General features: G+C 55.9%; 2 protein-coding genes across 3 annotated transcripts; one reads left to right on the top strand and one right to left on the bottom strand.

Annotated features, from left to right (window-relative positions):
• The first annotated feature begins 1360 nt into the window (after positions 1-1360).
• Positions 1361-9797, top strand: Prr7 (proline rich 7, synaptic). The gene is made up of 3 exons (XM_041659626.1): positions 1361-1517; positions 8541-9189; positions 9317-9797. Exons 2-3 carry the CDS (start codon positions 8778-8780, stop codon positions 9712-9714), a joined length of 810 nt encoding a protein of 269 aa, XP_041515560.1. The 5' UTR covers positions 1361-1517; positions 8541-8777; the 3' UTR covers positions 9715-9797.
• Positions 9798-10833: 1036 nt separating this feature from the next.
• Positions 10834-24462, bottom strand: Dbn1 (drebrin 1). Of its 2 annotated transcripts, XM_041660464.1 has the most exons (15): positions 24219-24460; positions 19862-19917; positions 19187-19299; positions 18919-18993; positions 18658-18804; positions 18439-18516; positions 18063-18214; positions 17922-17985; positions 14212-14268; positions 13997-14120; positions 13114-13251; positions 12626-12796; positions 11556-12238; positions 11203-11305; positions 10834-11046 (listed from the first exon to the last, which is right to left on the bottom strand). In XM_041660464.1, the coding sequence occupies exons 1-15, from the start codon at positions 24302-24304 to the stop codon at positions 10976-10978; spliced, it is 2118 nt and encodes a 705-aa protein (XP_041516398.1). In that variant the 5' UTR covers positions 24305-24460; the 3' UTR covers positions 10834-10975. The 2 variants fall into 2 exon arrangements, with proteins under 2 accessions (XP_041516398.1, XP_041516399.1); XM_041660465.1 differs by lacking the exon at positions 13114-13251 and having other exon boundaries at positions 24219-24462.
• Between the last annotated feature and the right edge of the window lie 267 nt (positions 24463-24729).

The raw sequence follows: 24729 nt of genomic DNA, 5'->3' as shown, positions 1-24729 counted from the left end.
CCTCGCAGGAGGGTATGACAATCAGAAGCAAGGCTCTCCAGCTGATTGATTGTCTTGGCATCATTGAATCTAACTGTTAAATCTCTGGAATCCTTGTGGCCAGATTTGAAACGTGTCCAGTGTATCTTGGAACAGAATTTTTGTTGGCATCTAACCCTTGATGGTACCCATGAATAGGTGGGGGCAATGACAACCCCCTTGAAACCTGGGGTTTCATGCTCAAAGAGGAACTGGACACTTGGTGGCTATTTGAAGTAGATATCCTTTCCCATCCTAGGGCATGGTGGGCATGAGTCCTCAACATCACTTGTGGATTTTGTGTTTTTTCTCACTTGTTTTTTTTTTTTTTTTTTTTTGGTTTTTCGAGACAGGGTTTCTCTGTGGCTTTGGAGCCTGTCCTGGAACTAGCTCTTGTAGACCAGGCTGGTCTCGAACTCACAGAGATCCGCCTGCCTCTGCCTCCCGAGTGCTGGGATTAAAGGCGTGCGCCACCATCGCCCGGCTTCTCACTTGTTTTTAATAGAACTACTAGGAGAGATATGGAGTTCTTGGCTCACTAGGGATGGGTGGCACAGCTTAAATTGAACTGTGGGCACCATTCATACCATCTTTGGGGGACACTGTGCTTGATGCCAACTTTCAAAACTCCTGGAACCAACTGTGACCAAAGCTAGTTTGGGGTTCACTGGTTATATGAGCCTTTTTCTAAGGGCTAAGATTTTGACTCTCACAGCCCTAACTGTCCCTTATTTGATGCGGTGGGAGGTACTTATGGAAGATCACCCTTAATACCATAGAGAAGTTGAAGTAGAAACAGAAAGGTCAGTAGTATACCTGGGGTCAAGCTTGAAATGGAGCCTGCTCTACAAGGTATTTGTTCCCTTGCGGTGAGCACGCCTTGGAGATGCAGCGCTCAGGTGGGGGTCTGCGTTGTTTCTCAGTAGGCAAGTTGTAATGTATGCCTTCTTGAATAGAGTGGGTGGGGTCCTGAGTTAGGAGAAGGCCACACTGGGGTGCTGGCTTGCGCTAGCCCCTGCCCCCACTACATGTCTGGACATGTACAGGTTACGCTGTGTGAGTGTCTGGGTTCGTGAACTCAGCTGCTCTGCTAAGCATTCTGCGTGTATGGCCGCTTTATGCCACGAAGCTGCCTTTGGGTAGCCTGTTGCCAGGCGCTGTTCAGAGTGTACTTTCTCTGTGTTAGGATGCCCTTGGTAGTGCGAACCCGCACCCGCGTGTGCCGTGTCTGGGTGGGGCAGGTGGGCACCCCTTCTCGCAGCAGCCTCGGCGGCGTGTGGCAGGGGGTGGGGGGGTGCCTCTGTTGGCTGCGCGCGCGCGCACGCCAGGCTCAGCACGCGCCCGTGCGCGCGTCCCGCGCCTCCAGCCCAGCGCTCGGAGCGGCTTTCGCTGCCTCTGTCTGCTCCCCCGGGCTACCGCCTGCTCCAAGCTGGGGCCTCTGTCCGCTGGGCCGCTCGCCCCGAGGCAGGAAGACGAGTTCGAGGAGGATGCCTGGGCCCGTGAGTACCGCGACGGCTGCGGGCCGGGCGGAACCGGGCGCGGGCGGAAGATGGTCTTCGGGCTAATGACCCTCCCTGTGGGTGGCTCAGAGCCTTAACCTGGTATCTCCACCCGGACCCTAACCGGGACAGCGGGTAGCCCTTCCCCCAGCCCACACCGGAGGGAAGGAAGGAGGGGAAGGAGAGCGCCAGTGAGCGAGGGAGCCCGAGCCGGGCGCGAGCCGCCACCAGTTCGCTTGGAAACCGTTGCCACAGCAACGGGGTTGCGCTCCCCAGCAACGCGACTGCGGGGTGGCGACGCCCCCTCCCCCACTACGGCCGGGGGTGCGGGAGGGGAAGGGGGTGCATTGTGGAGAGGGCTTCGCTCCTTTGGCCGGTCTGGGTGTGCCTGAGCACGTCGAGGGTGGGGGTGAGGACGAGCGGCTCCGTGGGCACGAGCCGGCTCCCACGTGGCTGCAGTCGTCGCAATAGGACTCCTAGGGTGGCTGCAAACGTGGAGGCGGCCCAGACCCTGGGCCTGTCTCGGGTGGAGGAGGTCTGGAGGTTGGGTCTGGGGGTCTCTGCCGGGTGACTACCATTACTAATACCACCACTAGGGTAGTCTCTCATTCCCTTGCTACACGACCTGGCCCAAAATCACATTCTTCGGAGGTGATTTTTCTTACTAGGAAAAAGGAAATAGCCTAGCCAGCGTCTCCCCTCATGGCCAGGGCATCTGCCAGATCATGGGCCCGCGATGGGCCTCCACTTGGTGTTCCTGGCCCCCATTCTCCTGGGAGGGATGGAAACAGAGCATTGCTGACCCGAGGGAGCTGAGTCCCAGGCCAGATGGGAGCGACCCAGCTCATTGTCTGGACCACAGTGCCCCTTTCTTGACTGTGCACAATGCTTTGACTGTGTGTAGTGGCATGGTGGCTGGCCTGCAAAGAGGCCAGTGCCACATGGAAGTGTCCTGTCCATGGAAGCCCCCCAATGGCTGCTGAGTCAGAGGAAATGACCTCTGGCTTCCCTCCCAACCTCCCTTCAGCAGGCAATGTGCTGGAGACAGAAATGCATCTCCCTCCAGTAGGGCCTGACTCAGCAGATGCCAGCCCTGACCACAGGCTTCAGATACAGCACCCTTGAGACCACCGCCACCCTGTGGAGTATCTGGTGCCCAGGACCTGGAGCATTTGAGGCCTTGGGACAAGATGCCCTTAGATGGATGCTGCCTGGGAGTCAGGCTTGAGTCTCCCAGAGGCAGGGACCTGGGGAATTAGTCACAGGTCCTTTCATGCTTTCTGCCTGTTCTGTGTGCGAGCTGAGTGCTCTACATTCATAATCTCCTAATCCTTTGAGCACTTGTGCAAGGTAAGTTTATTACCCCTGTGAGAGCTGAAGTCTCAGGGGCTCAGCAGGTGCAGAGACTTGTCCAAGGTCAAACACCCAGCCGGCGGTGGAGCTGGGTCTCTCGCAGGTTCCTGCTGACACAGCCCCTGTTCCCCAGGTGATCCAGGTAGGAAAGGATTCTGGAGCTTGCCAGAGGAACATTCTTAGCCTCCCTTCATGTTCCTCTAGCGAGGAAGTTCCCTATTTCAAGCCTTGGCGCACCTTTCCCGCTGAATCAGCCGGCTTCTCCCCCTTCACATTCAGTAGAGAGTGTGCTATTGATAGCTGCCTTCCTCTCTCCCTCCTCCATTTTCTCCTCTAACTGAGCCCAAGCCTCAGTCTGAGTGCCTTAACCCCCAGGGAAACCCCCAGCTCTAGTCTCTAAACACATAGCTCTCTAACTTTCACAGCTTGTTGTGATTATGAGAAAGTCTGGCAAATACAGGCCTCACAGTGCTGGGCCCAGTGATTAGCCAGTCCGGCTCAGAGGCTGGAAACCCAAATGCCTCCTTGGGTCACAGGAGCACTGGGGATGAGGGATGTAACCAGGTACCTGCTCGTCCGTTCATGTCACCGATACAATATGTGGACTTTGTGTGTCTAGATCATCCAGTTTTTGAGATCAAACATAAAAACTGGCATTTATGCAAATGTTGGGAACAAAATGAATATTCAAAATTGTTAGTCATTGGCCAACAAAACACATGCATGAGTTGTGTTAAAGTTGAAGGTCTTAGCTCTATTTAGACTGCATGCACTCCATGGTACAGTGGGGTGATTTCTGCCAGGCCACCTCCATGATGCGGGTTGCTGGTCATCAGTTGGCCACATGCAGGTGTGTACATTGGGCTTAAAGTGTTTTCACTTCAGTTGTCCTCGTCCCCCACCGTAGGCATTATTGGACAAATCTCAATATTTTCCCTGCTTGTATTTCTGTGCACCATATGTGTGCCTGGCACCTGTGGAGGTCAGAAAAGGGCGTCGTATCTCCTGGAACTGGATTTGGATCATTGTGAATCACATGTGGGTACTGGGAACTTAACCAAGGTCCTCTTGAAGAGCAAGTGCTCCTAACTGCTGAGCCATCTCTCCAGCCCCTAAGGCAGGTCTTATCATCCCTGTTCTACAGGCAAAGAAACAGGATTTGAATTCACACCTCCCTTGAGTGCTTGACGTGTTACAACAGGCTGTTCCTTAAAAGACGTGAGCCTTAGCTTTCCCTGTCACGAGGCTTCCTCCCTTGCAAGAACAAAGATGCCGAATAAGGGAAACAAGAAACCACAGGAACAGGGTTTTCATATGAATATTGTTTGTTTGGTTGGTTTGGTTTTTCAAGACAGAGTTTCTTTGTGTAGCCTTGGAGCCTGTCCTGGAACTCACTCTGTAGACTTGAGTGCTGGGATTAAAGGTGAGCGCCACCACTGCCTGGCAGAGTATGGGCTTTTGATATCCTGCCCCTTTCTTCCCACACTGCCCCTAGCAGGGCCAGACCTGAGAAATGAGTGCAAAAAGAAATGCTTGTGTCTGCAGATCCACTGGGGCTCCAGTCTTTGATGTCCCGCAGTTTCTTTGTGCCATAGTCAGGTCACAGACGTAGGTCAGGACTCTGAAGGCCAGGGTCCCAGCCAGTACTGAGCCCTACTAAAAGTAAGGTTATGGCCAGCTCCATGACATTGGGAGCTGCAACAAGTTTAGCTCGCTCTGGCCTCAGTGCATCCAGGGTGGTGTGAGGAGGAGGTGTAGACCTATGTACCCTGATCCACCCTTTCCTGTCAGGACTGGGCTGCTCAAGGATTGCTGAGATCACAGCTGTAGAAGCCAGTGATGCCTGGAGGGTCCGGGTGGCAGCTGCTCTCCTCCACCCACCCGTCAGTACACCACACTGCACCGCCACTCTGTCTCCGGCCTGCTCGTTCCTTCTCAGGCTGATGCCCAGAGTGGCACCCTGTCACTCAGAGTCCCTGTGACCAGACTTCTCTCTACTCCCTGCCTCTGCATCATTTTTTTTTCTTTTACTCATAGATGACTAGAGCTTTGACCTGGTTATAAGCCACTCCAAGGGCCAGGTTACTGGTGCACACCTTTAATCCCAGTGCTTGGGAGGCAGAGACTGAGAGAGGCAGATCTCTGTGAGTTCAAGGCCAGCCTGATCTATATAGCGAGGTCCAGGACAGCTGGAGCTAAATAGTGAAATCCTGTCTTGAAAAAACAAAACAAAAGCCCCATGAGGGCTAAAAACTGGGCAATGGCTTCTTCTTCAGTAATATTTCCCAAGAATGAATATATGCTGGCCCAGCGCCTAAAATGTTCCCCTCTCCTACCCCTAAAATATCAAACAGATAACTGGACACCTCCAGTAACTTCAGCGTGTGGCGCTTAGCTTCTGTGTGTCGGTCAATTGAGCCTTCAGTACCCTCTAGAGCATTCCAAGATCGCTAGGCTTTGTCCTCACCCAGCCCAGAGCAGGGAGGAGGCGAAGAGGCCCTGACAGGAACTCATTCTGGAGGCCAAGATCTAGGTCATAGAGTTTCTCTGGCTTCAAATCTACTAGGAAATTGTTAGAAATTTGAACTTTGAAGCCAGGTGTGGTGGCTTTTGCCTGTAATCACAGCTTTTAGGAAGTGGAAGCAAGTGGATTATCATGGGGTTAAGGCCAGCCTGGGCTACTCAGTGAGATAAAAGATGAAAAAATGAGAACTGGAGTCTCACCCAGACCTACTGAATGAAGTGACGGTGGTGCTAGCTTTTGGGTCCGGACAAGATCCCTCGAGTCTGAAACATTCACCCTCAGCCCAGAAGCAGACAACTCTACCCTTTGCAGAGGCTAGCTCATCCCCTTCCATGGTGACCCATGAGGAAACAGGCAACAGAGTGGTAGGAAAGCCCTGTGGGTCTTGCTTTCATCCCTTAGTGTAATCCCAGGATGGTCTAAGAAAACCCAGCAAAGCATATGCCCAGAATGCTACACAAATCAACATGGAATACTGGACAGTGTTTAGTAATTTGCAAGAATAAAGAGAAAGAGGAAATACAGACAATTATTAACATGGCAGATAGGAAGATGAGTCCATCTGGAGGGCAGGGTTCCCAACGGGAGGCAGACAAGCCGCAGGTGTTTGCTGTCAACGGTGTGGAGGCAGGAACACTTGGGTCTGAGTCCGCAGCTTCCCCCAGCTAGGGTCAAAGCATGCAGAGCCAGGGAAGAGCCCTGGGACCGCGGGGTTCGAAAACTTTGTCCTGATCAGTAGAACATTTCAAAAGATCTGAATGCCCTTCTTGGTGCTTGTGTACTGAGCAGCTGTGGAGTAGATAGTATACAGGAGGGAGACTTTAGGCGTAACAGCGTGTACTTAGTGTTAGGTGGACAGTCAGAATGTCGTCAGAGGCTGACTCGGCGGTGTGTTCTCAAGGCAGAGATTTCTCTCTAACCCACAGTTTGCACACAGTGAAGTGAATGCTGTTTCTTGGTCCTGGCAGAATGACTTGCATCAGTGAGAGCAGCACACAGATTCGGGGTTTAGTCTTTGGTGTCTGGCCTAAAGCCCAGTCTGCTAAGCTAGATGCCCTTTGGACATAGATTCTGTGCTTTGATCCTTGTTGAGCCTGAAGCTGCCAGTCTCTCTCCATCTTGTAGTACTTCCCTGAGCTATGCTTAACAGGTGGTCCAAGACCTTTGACAGGAAGGAACAGGAAAACACATTTGGCTACTAGTTAACCTAACTACCAAGTTCTCACGTGCTGAGCGCTCCCACACACACTGAATTTTCATCCCCAGCTCACCATGTGGACAGTGGACAGTGACTGATGCAGATACAGACTGACCCTTAACACCTCCTACAAGCTGTAGGACATGAAAGGAGTCGTTTAAGGGTGCCACTTCATCCTTCAAACAGTGGCGTGACCAGAAGTGACAAGGTGGTGTTAATGTTCTTACAATCATGCCTGGAGCCAGAGGCAGATGGACCGCTCCTGAGCTGAGCCAGTTTGTACTGTATAGTGACACCCGTCTCAAAGACAACAGAGATGTCCATGGACAAAAGAGACAAGCTCTGATGACCTAGACAGGCATTTAAAGCTTCCTTTAGTTTATATACTCAGAGCCCTGATGCCTTGTGTCTTTTGGGCTCAAGCCATCTTCATAGTTGCACACCCGTGCTGTCCCCCACCTGGCTCTTGACAGATGCTTCTAATTTATCAAGCGCCATTACCTCCAACCACGGAAACACTTTTTCTGCCCCAGGACTGTTTCTGCCCTTTTGGCCGAAACCTCAAGCTAGTACCCGTTCCCTCAGAACATTCCCGTTCCTGAGGGCTCGAGGAAAGGAGAACAACAGATTTAATTAACTCCCGGTGACTGGCAGCATCGTGTTTTTATCTGGGCTGCGTCACCATGGCAGCCTCATGGTGGGGTTGTCGAGGGGGCGGGCAGAGCTATTGTTCCTACCCTTGTCTGCTCTGGAACGCGGGCCCAGGAGGATAGGACTGGCATGGACCCCAAGTGACACATGGCTGAAGGCAGCCAGAGAGGCAGACAGGAGCCATCTGGGTAAGGTGGGGTGGCCTAGGCCTGGCATCCTTTCAGCCTGGGTCTTAAGATGATTGTGGGCACCAGAGCTGAGTGAGGGTTGGTGTGCCCAGGGCAGGCCCTTTCTCAGCTCCTGGAAAACCGTCCTTCCCACAAGCTCCAGCCAGGGTTTTGCTGCTAGGCCGAGGTTCAAATTAGCACTGCCATCTGTGCAGTTAGCTGCTTCCCGTTCTCAGCTGTGAGTTAGAAATAATTCGTTATCCAAAGGATTGGGTTTTAACAATGCCCCTGGTAGAGCCATTCAAAAAGGGCCGTGGGCATGGATGGTGACCTTTCTGTTGCCTGCTGTCCTTAACTAAGCAGTCAGGGCTTCTAAATTCTCCCCGTGCAGAGATTTCCTCAGCCCCCTGCTGTGATAGGAGGTGGGTCCGAAAGACAAATCTCCTCAGATTTTCCACCCCTCTCCAAAGAGGGAAAGGAATTGGTGGAAGGGAGGGGGAGGGCTGGAAGTAAGAGAGGCACAGCCAAGTGGAGTTTGCGCATGAGTAGGTGGTGAGGGAAGTCAAGTTGGGGCTGGAATCCGGCTGGCAGTGGCGCCTGGAGGAAGGAAAGAGCGCATGGCCCACGCCCAGCACACCGCGTCAGGAACAGACAAAGGCTGGGCCGGTGGCATGCAGGGGCAGGCACCCGCCAATCTCTTACAGGCGTGGCCACTATTTGGAAGCAGGACAGAAGCTGGGCGCCAAGCGGGCTGCTAGTGGACCTCCAGTTGATGGACTGTCCTTTTCCCCACCCAAAGTAACCGCGCCGAGACCATCCTAGTGCCCTAGGGTTCACAGCCTCGGAAACCACCTCGAAGCTGGACCCTGGGGTTGCGGGCGGACTCCGCGCGCCCCCTGCTGGCCCGCCTTGGGTCGCGCCGGCACGCGGTGGCCCGGTCTCGATTCGGGGAAACCCTATCAGGGAAACCTCGGGGCGTGACGTCATCCCTCAGTGACGTCACCCAGCCCCCGGGGAGTGCGGGGGTTCCCACCAAGGAGGCATCCCCGGCCCTGCGCGGGACGCGGGTGCAGTCCGGGAGTCACCCGGGATTCCGGCGAGCCTCGCTGAGCCCTGTGTCTGCCCCGCAGGTCGCTCGCGGCCCCGGGTGAAGCAGGCCTGCGCCGGTCGGCGCCATGGAAAGGAGCGGAAACCAAAGTTGCCCCCCGCCGGCATGCGCGCCCATTGAGCCCCGCCGCAAGCAGCCCCCGGCCGCAGGTCCCCAAGTGACGCTGGCGGCACCTGGGAGCGTGGCGCGGCCCCGGGGCCACGCCGAGGAGCCCAGCGTCCAGTAAAGCTGCCGAGGACTTGCCGCTTGCGCCGCAGCCATGGTGATGTCCCAGGGCACCTACACGTTCCTCACGTGCTTCGCCGGCTTCTGGCTCATCTGGGGTCTCATCGTCCTGCTCTGCTGCTTCTGCAGCTTCCTGCGCCGCCGCCTCAAACGGCGCCAGGAGGAGCGACTGAGGGAGCAGAACCTGCGTGCTCTGGAGCTGGAGCCCCTCGAGCTTGAAGGCAGCCTGGCTGGAAGCCCTCCGGGCCTAGCGCCGCCGCCACCACCGCACCGCAGCCGTCTGGAGGCTCCTGTGCACGCTCACTCGCACGTGCACGTGCACCCGCTGCTGCACCACGGGCCCGCGCAGCCGCACGCGCATCCGCACCCACACCATCACGCACTGCCGCACCCACCGCCACCGCACCTCTCCGTGCCGCCTCGGCCCTGGAGCTACCCGCGCCAAGGTAAGGCTGCGCTTCGGCAGGCGAGCGCTCCCTGCCGATGCACCGCGAGAAGCGGGCTAGGGTGGTGGTGGCTGCGGGAGGCTGGGGCCGGCGGCTTCGTCCTCACAGCCCGCTTCCCATCCCGCAGCGGAATCGGACATGTCTAAGCCGCCGTGCTACGAGGAGGCGGTGCTGATGGCCGAGCCGCCGCCGCCCTACAGCGAGGTGCTCACGGACACTCGCGGGCTCTACCGCAAGATCGTCACGCCCTTTCTGAGCCGCCGCGACAGCGCGGAGAAGCAGGAGCAGCCGCCTCCGAGTTACAAGCCTCTCTTCCTGGACCGGGGCTATACTTCAGCGCTGCATCTTCCCAGCGCCCCGCGGCCCGCTGCCCCCTGCCCTGCCCTCTGTCTGCAGGCTGACCGCAGCCGCCGGGTCTTCCCCAGCTGGACCGACTCAGAGCTCAGCAGCCGCGAGCCCCTGGAGCACGGAGCTTGGCGTCTGCCGGTCTCCATCCCCTTGTTCGGGAGGACTACAGCCGTATAGAGGGGCGCCCGACGTCCCGAGCCCCACAGGCGAACTCCTAGCCTGACTGCGGGGCTTTTTAAATGCTTCCCTTGGACTGCAGGGAGGGGTGGGGGGGAGGGTGGGATTTCTTACCCTGTTTGTTACATTTTGAGGATAATAAAGGTGTGTGATCTGCTTTGGTACAAGCGGAGGGGAAGGCCAGCTGCTTTACGCCCAAGGTGCTAATGACCAGGCATGTTGGACCTGGTGTGTGTGGGGAGGTGTATACAGAAATGTGCAGGCCTTTGGGAACCGACGGTTACTTTTCAGGGGCAGGATGTTCATTCTCCATTTAGCCTGCTTTTGATACCACAGGGTAACAGAGAGGTGCGCCCCCTGTAGCCTCGGAGGTGACAGCAGTTGGGAAGTGGGTGAGAGCCGGCGCCCACGCCAGATCAACCCCTGGAGGCCCAGAGCAGCAGGCCCAAAGGGATCTGGATTTCTTTATTATCAGACATGAGCGCGACTCATTACATAAGTTTGTGCTTTAAAGAAAAAGAAGAAAGAAAGGGGGAGGGGGAAAGTTAATGTGAAAAAGAACCCAAGCAGAGAAGAAGGAATCAGGGAGGGGCCACCCAAACCCCTGGATCCATCTATAAGCCCTGACTTGAGTCACGCCTAGGACCTCCAGCCTGGGACCTGCCCGGCAGGAGAGGGCGGGAAGCCAAGGGGCCCCAGGTGGGCCTGATAATTCCTTTCAACCAAGCAGCGAGGATGAAGAGAAGGGAAGGGGTCCCAGGGAGCCAGAGCCCACGAGCCATTTATTGCCATGTGTTAAAATTCGTGCAAAATATCTGAAGCCCTGGATAGAGAATACAAAGTGATATTTTTTCCAAGAAACATAAAACTAGGAAAAGTGATGGGGGGAACATTTTCCCACCAAAACCCCCAACCCCCACCAGGTCCCAAGCAGGGTGAGGCCTCCACCCTGGTCGGCCTTGCAGAGACTAAGCTACAATCTGGTCTGGGCAGGAAGGGGGTGGAAAATCTGTAACATCATCTCAACTACCAACGGGAGGAAAACCAGTCAACTGTACAAGTCTATCAACTTTAAAAAAAAGAGAAAAGCTGTAAAGTCAGGCCCTGTGGGTAGGGAAGCGGACAGATCCCCGGCCAGCGCCGGAGTCCAGAGTGGGTGCCAGGCGGGGCCGCTGCTAATGCAGGCGCTGCAAGCCGTCTGGCCAGAGGCTACCGCAGGTGGGCAGCCTTGGCGAAGGCAGCCAGGGAACAGTTGCCACGACTAATCACCACCCTCGAAGCCCTCTTCCTCTTCAGGTACGGGGTCTGCATCCCAGCAGGTGATGTCAATTTCTAGGATATATTGGGAGAGGAGAGGGCTGGGTAGTGTGTCCCCGCCCTCACCCCCACCCTCTAAGAGCTGTGCCAACTGTGTTTAGTGACACCGCTGCTAGCCCTCCAATCCCATTCTGTCACGGTAATTCCACCATTCATCCAGGGAAGAACTACCTGGAGGCTTGTTGTAGAATACCGGAGGCGGAGCCTTTGCACACAGCTCTTCTGATTGGGCGAACTCTTCCTCCTGTGATTGACTGAAGTATCCTTCACTGGCCTGTTAGGTTTTAGAAAGAAAAAAAAAAAAGCATAGGCCACTAGGCCCCACCTGCCAGGACTGAGCCTGTTTCTCTGGCAACCAAGGACTCCAAGAGTGGTTGCTGAGGGAACACAGTTGACTGCCAGGGAACAAAGGCAGAGATGGAAAGGGGAGTCAATAGAGCTGCTTCTCAGTAGGGATCTAGAAGCCATCAGCCCAGGCCCCTCAGCCCTTGCTACTGTTCCTCCCACCAGGCTCCCCGTCCCACCTGGGTCCCCTCCTTTTGAGTGGTCTCTCCATTGGTCAGAAGGTGAGGTTCTGGCTCCAGCTCCTGCTCCAGGACCTGGTCTGCCTCCTCTAGAGCTGAGGGCATATTTAGGTCCTGGGTGGCAGCCAGTGGCTCCCCTTCTACTTCCTCCTCTGGGTCACAGAATGTGGCTGGAGGTTCTGGCAGCTCATCAAAATTAAGAAGGTTGGCACAGCCTTCGCCAGCTGGCGGCAGCGGGTCCTGGGCTGCCTCATCCAGCAGAGGTACCTCTGCCAGGGACGCCTCGGCACCTGAGGGTGGTGTAGGCACCCTGGGCTCAGCCTGAGGTGCTGAGGCCTCTTCCCCATTGCCAGGCCATAGATCAATGAGGCTGGCAGTGGCAGGGGTGACATCGTTGGCAATAGCGGTGTCAGTAGTGGCAGTGGTGGTCTCAATGGTGTCAGCTGCATGGGCATCACCTACTGGGGTGACAGAGGCAGCAGGCTCTGCAGGGGCAGCCAGAACAGCCTGCTCTGGGGATTCTGTGCACATCAAGTCTTCCATGGGGCTACTTTGCACCAGAGGAGGTTCCTGTGCCCGAGGGGGCTCCTCTGTAGAGCCAGCCCAGGCTGGAGGGGTTGCTGCAGCTTCGGCCCCCTTGCTGGTTTCCTCACCATCCAGTCTCGGGGTAGACTCCTGGGCCTCTGTCACAGTACACATGAAGGACACAATGCAGTCAACCCCCCTTGGGCAAGGACAGATGCCCTGAGCCAATCTACAGTGTCCTGCCCACCTACTGAAGATTAGGGAGCTAGGGACTTCTGATGAAGAACTACCACAGAGCATCTTCTGGCATCGTCAGTTCTACCTCACTACCCTTTCACCAGCTGTTTTTAAACCACTGGGGAGCCCTGGGAGGAAGGCCATATGATCACTTCAGTGATGAGCCAATGAGGTTAGGAGAAGGTAGGTCTGATAGCAGCAACACCAGAGCTCTTCGCAGCTAAAGCCACTTCCTTAGCAGTGGACTATGTTACTATGGCAACCAGAGACTGATGGAAGGATGGATACAGGTGGAACTCTTCTCTCACCTTGAGCTGGTGGGGGTGGTGGAGGTGGGGGTGGAGGCTGTGAGGATGTAACCTCATCTAGGGCCCTCTCGATCTGCTCAGTGACAGGGGTGGAGGCTGTGCTGGAATCAGATGGGCTCCGGGTGGGAATGGGAGTGGGTGCCATTCTCCTGTGGCTGTCCAGGTGGCTGCCTGTGGAACAAATGCCCAGGCTAGTCAGTGAAGGTTGGGAAGCCAGGTGGAGTCAGGACTAGACACCTTGTCTTGATTATGGGTGGGGGCTGTGAGCTCCCCAGGCCCCCCAGGGGCCAGATTACTGCTCCAGACCCTGTAAACCAGGCCCCTAGGGGCCAGTGCCTGGCAGGGCCAGGGACAAGTGGCAGGTAGTACCTGCTTTGGGGATAAACACCAGCAGTCAGCAGTCAGGCTGGGGGAGAAAGGGCGAGGGGGCTGCTGGGAAGCGGGGCCCTCCTTACCCCACCCTGCCGAGGCCTGGGGCTGCTACCTACATGGGAGGGAGGAAGAGAGGTTTGGGGTGCGGTGGCAGGTGATATAGGGAAAGGGAGTCCGTGGAGGGGAAGAGGAGGAAGAGGAGGAGGAGGAAGGCCCACTGTCCGATGCCTTTATGAAAGGGCAGTACGGACGACCTGCCAAGAGAGACAGACAGAGAAAGACAGAGGACAAGAGAGGGTCAGTCTCCCCCACCCCTGCCCCAAGGCCTCACCCACCCCCTTCAAGCCACCTTCAGCCAGGGTCTACATTCAGCCAAGCTAGGCCACAGCCTCAAGCCCTCTGATGCCTCCCACCAGCCAGCAGCAGATACACACACGGGCTCACGCAGCCTCTGAGCAGCAGCACGAGTGAGTCTAGTCTGTCATGCTCCTGGGACCCCAGCACATGACCAAGCTCACAGTGGATGCAAACACTCAGACCAGCAGACAAGAAACAGAAGGGCACTTCAAGGGGAGGCAGAAGCTACACAAGGAGAAGCCAAACAGGGGACCCCGGAGCACAGTTGCTCCAGGATGCTCAAACGAAAGGCCAGAGCAAGACCCCACCCTACATGCATCCACAGCCTTCAGGCCAGACCTAGTCCAGCCCTGCATGGAAGCTCCCAACGCCAGCAGCGTGTCTGCATCTACAGCAAAGCTGCCCAGCAGGCCTTGAGGGTTATCCATCGCTCAGCCAATGCCCAGCACTGACATAGCCCCTCAACCCAGCCCCTTTGTAGGTGCTGCCACCTGGAAAGCTGTAGTTGGAAACACACTGAAGGGGTCTTGCCTTCTCCAAGGAGTCCTTGGGCAAGGCTTGTTTTCCAAGAAGTCGTCCCAAAGGGATTTAGGGCCACAGTCTGAGGAGCATGGATCGGGCAAGGATAGGGCCAAGGACTACCTGGTCGGTGGTTGAAGGGTGAGGGCGCATCACAGCTGCCAGCAGAGGCCGACGCAACTCGTTCCTGCTGTCTGAAGAACTCCCGCGGGTTGTCGGGCCGCTGGGCAATAATGGCAGCTGCCTCCTGAGGACACAAGGAAAGAGTCAGAGAACTGGACAGGGCCAGCAGCTGAGCCAGCCCTTGCCCTTCTCACTTGCTATTTCCCAGCTCTCACCTCCACCTCTGATTCCGACTTCTTCATCTGGGACTCTTCTTCATCTCGCTGGTCACCCTGGAAACCAAATGGACAGGGTCCTGAGCATCTCTTCTACAGCCCAGCAGCATCTCGAAGGTGGCACTTTGCTCCCTTGGTACCCAGCTGCCCAGCCTTCTCTGCATCTTCATTGTCTCCAGCCACCCTATCCACAGACTAGCCAGTCCTTGGGAACCTCCTTCACTCACTTCTACATCTAACCAGGCACCCAGGGCTATCTGGAGTATCCCTTGCCTTCTAGCTAACGTAAGCTACAGCAAGCACTGGATGAATGTGGCCTGTGGACGGGATATTGTTCTGAGGCCATATTTTAAAGCGACTTTTAATTTTTTTTTTCTGTGTGTCAGTGTTTTGCCCACATGTATGTCCATTCACCATGTGCATGCAGTGTCCTCAGAGTCCAGAAGAGGGTGTCAGATCCCTAGAACTGGAGCCACAGGTGGCTCCCAAAATGTGGGTACTGGGAATTGAACCCAGGTCCTATGGAAGAGAAGTCAGTGCTCTTCACTGCTGAGCCAGATCATAAGCCCCCATGGCAGGTTTTTAAACCACATAAATTAAGCTGCTGCCACTCCAAAGTTCATTTCTGAACCTGGTGTGGAAGTGCATGACTTTAATCCTAGCACTCTGGACACAGAGGTGTAGGCAGATCTCTGTGAGTTCCAGGACAGCCAGAGCTACACCGAGAAACCCTGTCTCAAAAAAGCCAAAAATAAAAAAATAAAAGTGTTTCATATTGACTGAAAATAGAATCTGGTTTCTTATTTTGTCACAGTAGGGATTGTACCAAGGTCCTCACAGAAGGCAAGCCAGGGCTTTACCAGTGACTACACCCACAGTCCTTTGTTTTTATTCTGAAACAAAATCTCATTAAACTGTTAGGCTGACCTTGAACTTACGATTCTCCTGCCTCACCGGGCTTTTGTTTTTTTGAGATGGGGTCTCTCACAGGCCCCTGAGTATCTAGTTTGTATTTTCTCTGTCTCAGTGTGTCCCCCTTCCCTGACACCCACCCCCAAAATTCGAGGCCTTGTAAATGCTGGGCCACTGCTATATTACTGAGTGCATACTCAGGCCCCTAGATTATCAACACCATGGCAGCCAGTTATACAGAAGCTGCCTTTCCCTGGAAGTGTGCCACTCTGTTCACTGTAGTCCCCCCCAGTCCCCATTCCCATTTTCACAACCTAGGTTTCAAGACTGAAACCGAAGACTATAGGTGGACAGGCCCCTTGCTTGGCTACATTCTTCTCCCCCGGTCTTATCTAGTCTTCTTCATGCCTCCAGCCCCACCATCTAGGCCAGCTCCAGCGCGCCCACATACTCTGCTAGATGTGGACATAATGTCCTCTGATGCTACAGTCACAGTGCCTAGAATAGTCAGCCTGTTTCCCAAGCCCATGCTTTGCCATGGAGATCAGTCCATCCCTCCCAAATGCCTGACCTATCATCACCCCTGTAGTTCAGCCTCTCCAGTTTAAGACCTTGGCTTGGGCACAACCAAGTCTCTGGCTCACTCAGGTCATTTCCTTCTCTGGGTCCCCACAGGGAGTTCCCGGCAGATCCTGCCGATGGCACTACATTCTGGGGTCACTTCCCTCATCCTCTGTGAGCAACACAGGATGAAGACCCAAGTCTGTGTGAGTGGCCAGCAAAAGGTCGGTATGTGTTTGTTCAGTGGGACACTCACTACACCAAAGCCTCTCACTTCACATCTCCTGCCATTCATGGGGCAAACTGGGCAGAAGTGGCTGCTGGGCAAGGGAAAAAAGCTAGGTGAAGAACTGAACCTTTTTCTTATATTCTGAAAAAGGGTCTTACTTTGTAGCACTGGCTGGCCTTGAACTCATCGTGTAGACCAGTCAAAGTCACAGAGATATGTCTACCTCTGCTTTCCTAGTATTGGGATTATAGGCACGAGCCACCACGCCTGGCTCAGACCTTCTTTGCTTTTGAGCACATAACCTAGAACTTAAAACTTGCTTAGTGTAGTTTCACCAGGTTCCTTTACTTTGTTTCAATCAAAGCTAGGAACAGAGGCAGGCTAGGGAGACGGCTCAGTGGATAAAGCATGAGGATCTAAGTGTGGATTCTTAGCAGACACATACTAAGCCCAGCAGAGCAGCACACATCTGTAACAGCACTGGAGGTGCAGAGGAAGACCTCTGGGGCTCGCTGGCCAGACAGTCTAGCCAACACAGTAAGCACCAGGTTCATAGAGAGACCTGTCTCAAAAAACAAGGTGGGTAGCGATGAGGAAGACACCAGAGGTAAACCTCTGGCCACTACAGGTGCATGCATGGGTGAATGCACTGTTCATACCACAGATACACACACACGTACACATGCATGCACATGCACACGAGCGCACACGCACACACACACACAAACACACGCATGCGCACTAAATAAGTAAATAATAAAGGAACAGAGCAGCTTATCACAGAGGCTTTCACTGTGAACAATGTGAACACCAGGGTGGCTAGGAGAGAGAGCAAGGCTCTAGCAATATGGGTAGGAGCGCTGTTTGTTGTGCCTAAGCACTTTGATACATGAGAATTCCCTAGAACCCAGGACAAAAAGGGAACCATGGGGCTGGAGAAGTGGCTCAGTGCTGAAGAGTTCTGCTGCTCTTGTAGAGGACCCAGGTTGGGTTCCCAGCTCCCACACAGTGGCTCACAACCACCTGCAACTCTAGTTCCAGAAGATCCATCTTTGGAATGCTGCAGGCACATGGTACACAGGCATATATGCAGGCAAAACACTCATACGCAGTAAGTAAAAGTAAGTAAATCTAAGCAGATAAACTCTTATTAACAGGGAACAAGGAAGCACAGCTCCCCAGAATACCTAAGCTAAAAAGAAAATGCTACCTGGTGATAAATTCCAATGTCACAAGGGACCTTCCTTACAGGACCTGAAATCAAAAGGCCGCCCTAACAGCTGGTTACAGTGTTGCTACATAGTTACCTTCCCATGAGGTAACCCAAAGCAGTGGATGGTCTGTAAGATAACAGCAAGAACCCTGTAGCCACTGCTTAAGATGTTGGTGACTGGCAAGGACAAAAGTCACGACAGTCGTCACTTTTGTGTACATGCACACCTCTGAGATCGCAATGAAACTAAGCCACTTTCAAAAGACCTTGCTATGACTGGGGAGACACAACATAGACTAGGACAGCAGCAGTGAAAGAGGGGGGCTCTACAGACCCTGTGTATGGAAAGAGGGGGGCTCTAGAGACCCTGCGTATGGAAAGCACCAGTCTATACGCATTCAGGACATCTGAGTCACTTTCATTACACAGCCTAATTCTCAAGCCCCCCCAAGTGCAGAGCCCATGACTAATATACCCCAAGTCCCCCAGACCCCAAGCGGGAAGAGATGGAGGAGCCAGGTCAGTGAGGGGCTGGGTCAACGTGGATTTTCTCTTCCAATTTGGAGTTAGGCATCTAAAAGAAGTGTGTCCGCCGCCTTCCCCCTCAAACACCAGCCCACACCCCCATACCAGGTGCTGGGCTTAACACACTCATGACATTGATGCCCATGTATGTTCCCAGAATATCCAGTATTGGCAGTGTTGGAGGGTTACTGATGTCCCCAGAGGACCCCAGAACACATGGACCACCCTCACTTTCCTGGCCAGGCAGGAGAGCCCCAGAAAATGACTTACAAAGATAGACTGTTCCTTTAACCTCCTCTTGGCCTCTTCAGCTTCTAGAGTCTGCTGTTTCCTCCTGGAATGAGAAGCACAAGCACACCCTTCAGGGTGGGCTGGGGGGTAGGCGGCCCTCTGCCTCGGGCCAAGCCTCACCTGTGCTCCTCGATCTGCTGCTCCCGCTCTCGGTAGCGCCGTTCCCGCTCCTCCTGCTCCTGCCGCTCCTGCTCCATTCGTTCCTGTTCAAACCTGAGCCTGGCGTCCAAGGCCTTCTTCCGCTCCTCCTCCTTCCTCAGCTCTTCCTCCTTCTGCACCCCACACCCAGGAAGTACAAGCCCTGAGCCCAGGCCAGCCTTGGCCCCTCCATTCTACTCCCACCCAGGCTGGGGAGGTGACCTAGGAATTGGGGGTAATGAGTCCCATGTGCAGAGACCGAAAAGGGATTACTCGTTTAGCTGGGAGAGGTCAGAACTACCCTGAAGGCTCAAGCAGGGCCACCTGGGCCTGAAGGCTTAGGGTCAGCATTGCGCACCTTGGCCTGCTCCCAAAACTGCTCCCGGTTAAGTCGCTTCATTTCCACGGCTGCATCTGTCTTCTGGTAGGTAGTGCCCTGCAAAATCAAGTGCCCTGACAATGAGCAACAGAAGGAGACTCAACGGTCCAATACTCACACATGCAGAGTGAGGGCTACGAGGGGCTGGGGAGGCCCAACTCAGGGACCATGTCACACAGGTCCCAGGAATGCACTGACCACCGGCTCGGCATTCTCATCCTCTCGAAGCCGCAGTCGATGCAATACTGGGCTGGAGAGCCGTGCCAGTCCATTGGAGAGCCGTTGCCCGATGGCACCAGCATCTATGTCTTCCACACTGCTGGCATTCACAATTACGTCAACACCCTTCCGTAAGAAAGCAGCGTTTAGGTGGCATCCAAACTCCCATCACCACTCCTAGCAAACAAACCCGGCCCTGGCTGACTGGTCCTGCCCCCTCTGGACCCAGTCCCCACATACCTGGAAGAATTCAGCCACCTTAGCCACGTGGCTGGCACAAGCACACTTTCGGGCATCAGGTACATCTTCACCAACCTACAATGTACCCGGTGAAGAGGTGCTCAGGACAGGGCAAGAGGAAGGCAACAGCTTGCCGGCCCGATATCCTGCAGGCCCAGGCTATGTTCCTAAGAACGAGTGTGGGGTTTTCCCTAGCAGCGGCTATGGGTGGAATGCGACCGACCACTCTGGGGCCTTCAGCTCCCAGCCCCATCCCACAGCTGCATACCCAGTTGATGAGCACATATTTTGGCAGGGCCGCCTGGGAGTCCTTGACGCTGCAGAAGCCGTACATCACTTTCTGGTTCTCGAAGTGGCCCGAAAGCTCCTGCAAACCCCCTTCTAGGGGAACCAGGAAGGTGTCAGGGCTGGCCAAGCTCCTACACCCTTGACCCTACAAAGGGCCTAAAACGCCCAGGGGATTTCTAGTCCGCGAGCTAGAGGCCCAGATCTCTGTGTAATGAAGGGGTGCTTTGCCTCTGAACCCTCCTGGGCCTGATTCGAGGTGGGACTGAAGAGTTGTCTGTTCATACATCTTCATCTCTCAGCGATGACACCTCGTACGTCTTACCGGGTGCTAGTGCCCAGCAAGGTAAACGAAGCTTCAAGGAAGTCTTCCAGCACTAAAGAAAGTCATGCTGAGCCTGGCCACCCTCCTAGGCCCCTTCCCTAGCTGTGTGATGTCAGGCAAGTTCCTTTTCCTCACTGTGCCTTCCCGGAAGCCAAATGGGAAACAAGGCTCCCTCCCTCTACACCCTGAAGAATGCAGGGAGGACAAGAGGAAGGACACCATCCGACAAGTGGGTCTGCTGGACGGAGGCAGGAAAGTGAACTGCAGCCAGGGAGGGCAACAAAACAGCCAGAGTAGGTGGTGGGAAGGAAGAGGAACGGCTGGAATTCTTACCTCCTGATGCTGCAAGCTTGAGGTCATCTGAGCCATCCTCATATGTGTACAGAGCCCTGGGGAGAGGGAGGGGTGGCTCATAGAACTGTCAGGTCCTAGGCAGCCAATTTTGGGTGGAGAAGGCATGAGGGAAGAAGAGTGATGGGGGGGGAGGGCAGGGCAGAGAACAGGGCAAGGAGGGGGAAAGCTTTGGTTGTTGGTTGGTTGTGATAACAAGGCCAGGCATCATTTCCGCTGAGCCGGAGACTTGGGTCAGATGGCAATCAGGGAATGGTGGGGGAGAAATCTCTGCCTAGTCAGCTCAGCGTCCGGCCCTAGCCCTGGCAGCCCACAACCCAGTGGAGCGGGTGTGCAACGGAGATTCCAAGGCAACGGTTCCTTGGTTACTGTTCCCTGGAGACCATGATTCTCATCCCTCATTGGCCAGAGCCAGGAATCTACCTGGTGCGTGCCTTGGTACCCGCTGCCCCTCCCCCTACTGGGAGGGAGGAGGAGAAGAATCTGGTGCTCAATGCTGGGCATCCCCTGGTAACCATGGCAACCCAGCAATTGGCACAGAAACCAGCCCACCAGAGCTGTATTCTCCTCGAACACAAAGGACCCCGGGGACATCCTCAGACTCAATCTCTCCCTCTCTGAGATGGGGATGAGGTCACTGTGGTCACTCCCAGACTCTAACACTTCCGGTCTTCTAACCCCTAGGCTGCCTCTGTCCTAGCTGATGCCTCCTAGGACTGCCGTGTAGACCAGGGCTTCCTTCCCTCCCAGCTCTTTCTGTTCTGCATTCACTCTGGGCAGGCACACCACAGCATCCATTTCGTGGAAGGTAACCTCGAGATTCTCCCCCCACCACCCGTCCTGACACAGGCACAGGCTGGAGATACATGGAGAAGAGAGAAGCGTGGTCCCTGAGACTGAGATGGGCTCAGACCCTTTCTCAATACCCATTTCCCATCTGCTAAGTCAGGAGGCTGGGGTGCATGAGAAACGGGGGAAAAAAGGGAGATGGAAGAAAGGGAGGAACAGAGAGGAGGAGGAAGAGGACAGACAAGAGAACGGAGGGAAGTAGAGAAACAAGAGAATGAAAAAAATGGAGGAAGAGGACGGTGGGGGGGAAGGAAGAGAAGAGGGTAGAAAGGAGCAAAAAGAGGGAGGGTCTCACCCACTCCCCCAGAGGTTGTTAGCCCTAGTTGCTAGGAGGGCCAAGTGGGCCCTGCTGCCCCTCCCTTTCATGGACCCCTCCCCTGCTTTTCTCCACAAAGGGACACAGGTGGGCTGTAGGTCTTGGAGCCCTTGGGCAACTGCTGCCCCAGCCGCTGCCCTGACAGCTGCTTCCCAGCACAGCTGTCCCACCACCTGTCAGGCTGCCCTAACCCATGGCCAGGAACAAAGAGCCCTCAAAGAAATAGGGTGTAGCCCTCTCCACTCGCAGCTGAAACACGGAGAAAACACCAGGACTCCTACACCGCTCCGGGCATCACAACTCCCTGGGAGGGGCTGCCTGTCTCAGCCTCAATCCTCTGAGGCCCCTTCCAGCCTGCCCACTCCCCTCCAAACGGCCCTTCCTCCCTGCGAGGGCCACAACCCTTCCTTCTTCGCTCAGTCCCAGCCCTTCCGTCTCTCAGCTCTGCTCAGCCCACCTTTCCAAACGGCCATTGTGTTCATCGCCAGACTTGGGCCACACTGGTTCCCACGTTCGTTTCTGGAGAACATTTTCTGCCCAGAGCTGCACTGTGCTGCTTTCTATGTGAAGACGACTCAGGACGCCACTGCCAGCTCCACGGGCAGCCTCAGCCTGAGCTTCACGCCCCAGACCCTGCCAGATAATGTTTCTCTAACACAGCACAAGCACCCGGTGCCTGGCTGGTGGGAGCTGGGGAGCAAGCAGGGAAAAGTAGATGGGGACAAGGGGACTGTGACTGTGGGTGGACTCGCTCAGTAGCAGCAAACCCTGGGGACAGTGACCGCCACAGACTGTCAGCTCTCTGATGGACTCAGCTAACACACACTGTCCTCCGTCCTGGGCCCAGCATGAAGTAGCACCTGAGGGATTTGTAATGTTGACACAAAGTCTTATCAAACATCTAAGCCACGGAAACGAGACTAGGGCAAGGTGAGAGCTTGACTTCAGCAGCTCCAGGCCTGCTGGGAGGGGAAGGTAAGACTGAGGACCAGCATCCTCGCAGGGAGCCAGAACTGGAAAGGCCCTGAAAACCCTGTAGGGACTGTGCCCAGCCTCCTCTTTTCTCAGAATACTCAAGAGGAGCAGGAACTTCTCACACAATGAATCATAACACAACCAGGGTGCTGCTGCTGGCCTTTCCAATCTGGACTTCCCCAGTGTTCCGCTTCCAGCACAAGAGCAGTGGCCCATGTCGGAGACCCTGCCACCTAGGGGCAGTCACCCCGAGCTCCACCACACCCACATTCAAAATCAAGGCAGAGGAGGAAGACACCAAATACTCATGGCCCAACATCTGAACCCAGAACATTGCCCCTCCCCCTGAACTAGTAAATGCAGGGTCTGCACTGAACCTAGAGGTCTCACCCAGCTCCCGGCTGTGTGAAAAGAGGAAGATGTGATCCTCATGTCCTTCTGACAACATGCTGTTTAGGCTTAGGCCCTCGGGAGTAAACAAACATGCATGCATGCGAGGGTGCATATGTGCATCTGTGTGTGTCCCACACACCACCCAGATGGGGCTGACGCATGCCAGGGATGCATAACTAACTCCCTTTGGCCACATGGATGCTGCTGGTGGTGAAAGCCCATGCCTTGCTGAGCAGGATGTGGGGTGGCAGTGGCTGGGTAGCCCCAGAATTGGACCGCCGGTATCTGAGGGGTTAAGAGATGTGAGGTTGTCTACACCCCCTAGACTAGAGAAAAAGACGGGGTTCTCAGCAGCGGTGTTTCTCCACAGTCAGGGCCATACCCCCAAACCGGCTCTTCCACCAGGCCAACCAGGCCACTTGCCCAGATAGCCTCCCATGATCTCAGCGCCCCCAGAGACAGGGCTGGGACAACAATGTGGGAATCGCCTGCTCGGCCTGTGCAGCTTTTCCTATAACTGACCTGCAAGACACAAGAACTTGTCTCCGGAGTCCATCCCTAGGCCTGGCTGCCCGCCAGTGCTGCAGTACCATGGCATGGAGGCTTGGCTATTTTGTGCCTTCCTCCAGCCCCCTACCTGGCTGCCCTCCCAGGGTGAGAGTGAGGCCAGCCCAAGTGGGGTCCCTCAGACAAGCCCCAACTCTGCCTCAGTTTTCTCAAGAAGAGGCTACTTCCTGCCTGAGGTGAAAAGAGACCTAAATACAAAATGGGGATTTGCCTCCTGAGAAGAAAGAATACTTGGGGGCTGTGTTCAGAATGGGGGCATCGAACCCCTTGGTTTGCCCTGACACCCTGGGGCTTCAGCCCAGAGCAGGTGGTTCACAGCCTCCTCCACCTGGAAAAGGTAACAGCTGGGGAGGGGGAGAGAATCAAGTCCACACTTCCCTCCTAAGAGGCTGACAGCCCCATGCTGGGGAGTGACTAGGCTAGGGTCCCAGATATCATTCTGGTATCCCTCAGTGGGCTCCCACCATGCCTTCTCCTAGCTGACCATCTAGACAAGCTGCCTGGGTCCATCTCCTGGATCTCTTCCTGCCTAGCTGCCTAGTCCTAGCGATCTCCTCCTTCAGAAGGGGAGAGAAGGGCTCAACCCTACCTCTCTTCCTCTGCGACCCGTGAGGGATAAAAGAGTCACTTCGTGGTTACCATGTGGCAGTGAACTCCATCTATCACACCCCAACCCCAGATGTGGGGGGAGACAACCCTGAGAAGCCCCCGGTGGGCGGGGCACGCTGGCCCCCCGGCCCTCTGCGCTCCTCCCCCGCCCTAGCTTTCCTTTGTGCTGTGGCCGGGCAGGCTGCTCTAGCTCCGCTAGCTCGGTCCCCGCCCCGTCCCCACCCGGTCCTCGCCCGCTCGAAGGTGGCGAAGGTGCCCTTGGCTGGCCCGTGCACACCTGTCCCCCGGGCCGTGGAGAGAGGCTGGGGGGAAGGGGGATGGGCTCCGGCAGGGCCGTAGCACCCCGAGCTCCACGTCTGAGCTCCACGTCCGCGTGGCTGGTATCCGGCTCCCGCGCCCCCAGTGCGCCTAGGGCGGCCTCAGGGCTCCCCGGCTTGCGCGCCCCGCCTGGCCCGACCGGCCCCTCCCCCGGCTCGCACAAAGGCAGCCCCTCCCCGGCTCTCCCAGGCCGTTGCACCATTTCGGGGTATCCCCCCTCCCTTCCCGGTGGCAGAGCCTCCGAGAAACAAAGGCGCGGTGGCGGCCTGGGGACAAAGGGGCCAGGGGCGGGGGCAGGGACGGGGGGCTCACCAGTCGGCCGCGCTTTCCTCCCGGATCACCTCCTCATACGCCGCCAGCAGCTCCAGGCGGTGGCCGCTGAAGCTGACGCCGGCCATGCTGCGGGCCGGACCGAGGCCGAACAGACGGACGCACGCACGGACTGACCGACCGACACCGGAGGGAGGGGATGAGGGAGTCGCCGCCGCCGCCTCAGAACCTCTGCAGCGCTGAGAGCGAGCGAGCCAGCGGCCGGGGGAGGGGAGCCGGCCGGCGGGGGGCGGGGGGCGCTGGCTCCGCCCGGCTCACTCCCTCGGCTCGCTCGGTCCTAGCGCCGCCCCGGCCGGGCCCAGGGGGAGGTCCGCCCCCCCTTACCAGCTTGCCCCGGGGCGCCCCCATGCCCGCCTCCCTGCTTGCCTGTACCGGGACTCCAAGCTTCCACCATGCTCCCAGAGCCAGTCTCATGCACCTGTCTTGTCCTGGTCACCAATCTAGTAGCACACCCCCTTCCTCAGCCCTAAACCCACCAAGATTCCAGGCCCTA

Source organism: Microtus oregoni, unplaced genomic scaffold (assembly GCF_018167655.1).
Source record: "Microtus oregoni isolate MIOR12 unplaced genomic scaffold, Mior012 000011F_ref0000422, whole genome shotgun sequence".
In the NCBI taxonomy this organism is placed as follows: domain Eukaryota; kingdom Metazoa; phylum Chordata; class Mammalia; order Rodentia; family Cricetidae; genus Microtus; species Microtus oregoni.
Note: the sequence above shows the minus strand (reverse complement) of the source record. Positions and strands in the feature narration are given on the sequence as shown.

What these genes read in the sequence shown, in the direction of transcription:
- Prr7 (XM_041659626.1), top strand. Translation starts at nt 8,778, where the DNA reads ATGGTGATGTCCCAGGGCACCTACACGTTCCTCACGTGCTTCGCCGGC. An exon ending in CTGGAGCTACCCGCGCCAAG is followed by an intron (nt 9,190 to 9,316) that starts GTAAGGCTGCGC and finishes CCCATCCCGCAG; the next exon opens with CGGAATCGGACATGTCTAAG.
- Dbn1 (XM_041660464.1), bottom strand. Translation starts at nt 24,304, where the DNA reads ATGGCCGGCGTCAGCTTCAGCGGCCACCGCCTGGAGCTGCTGGCGGCG. An exon ending in AGTTTTGGGAGCAGGCCAAG is followed by an intron (nt 18,215 to 18,438) that starts GTGCGCAATGCT and finishes TGTGGGGTGCAG; the next exon opens with AAGGAGGAAGAGCTGAGGAA. An exon ending in ACCCTTCAACCACCGACCAG is followed by an intron (nt 13,252 to 13,996) that starts GTAGTCCTTGGC and finishes CTCTCTTGGCAG; the next exon opens with GTCGTCCGTACTGCCCTTTC.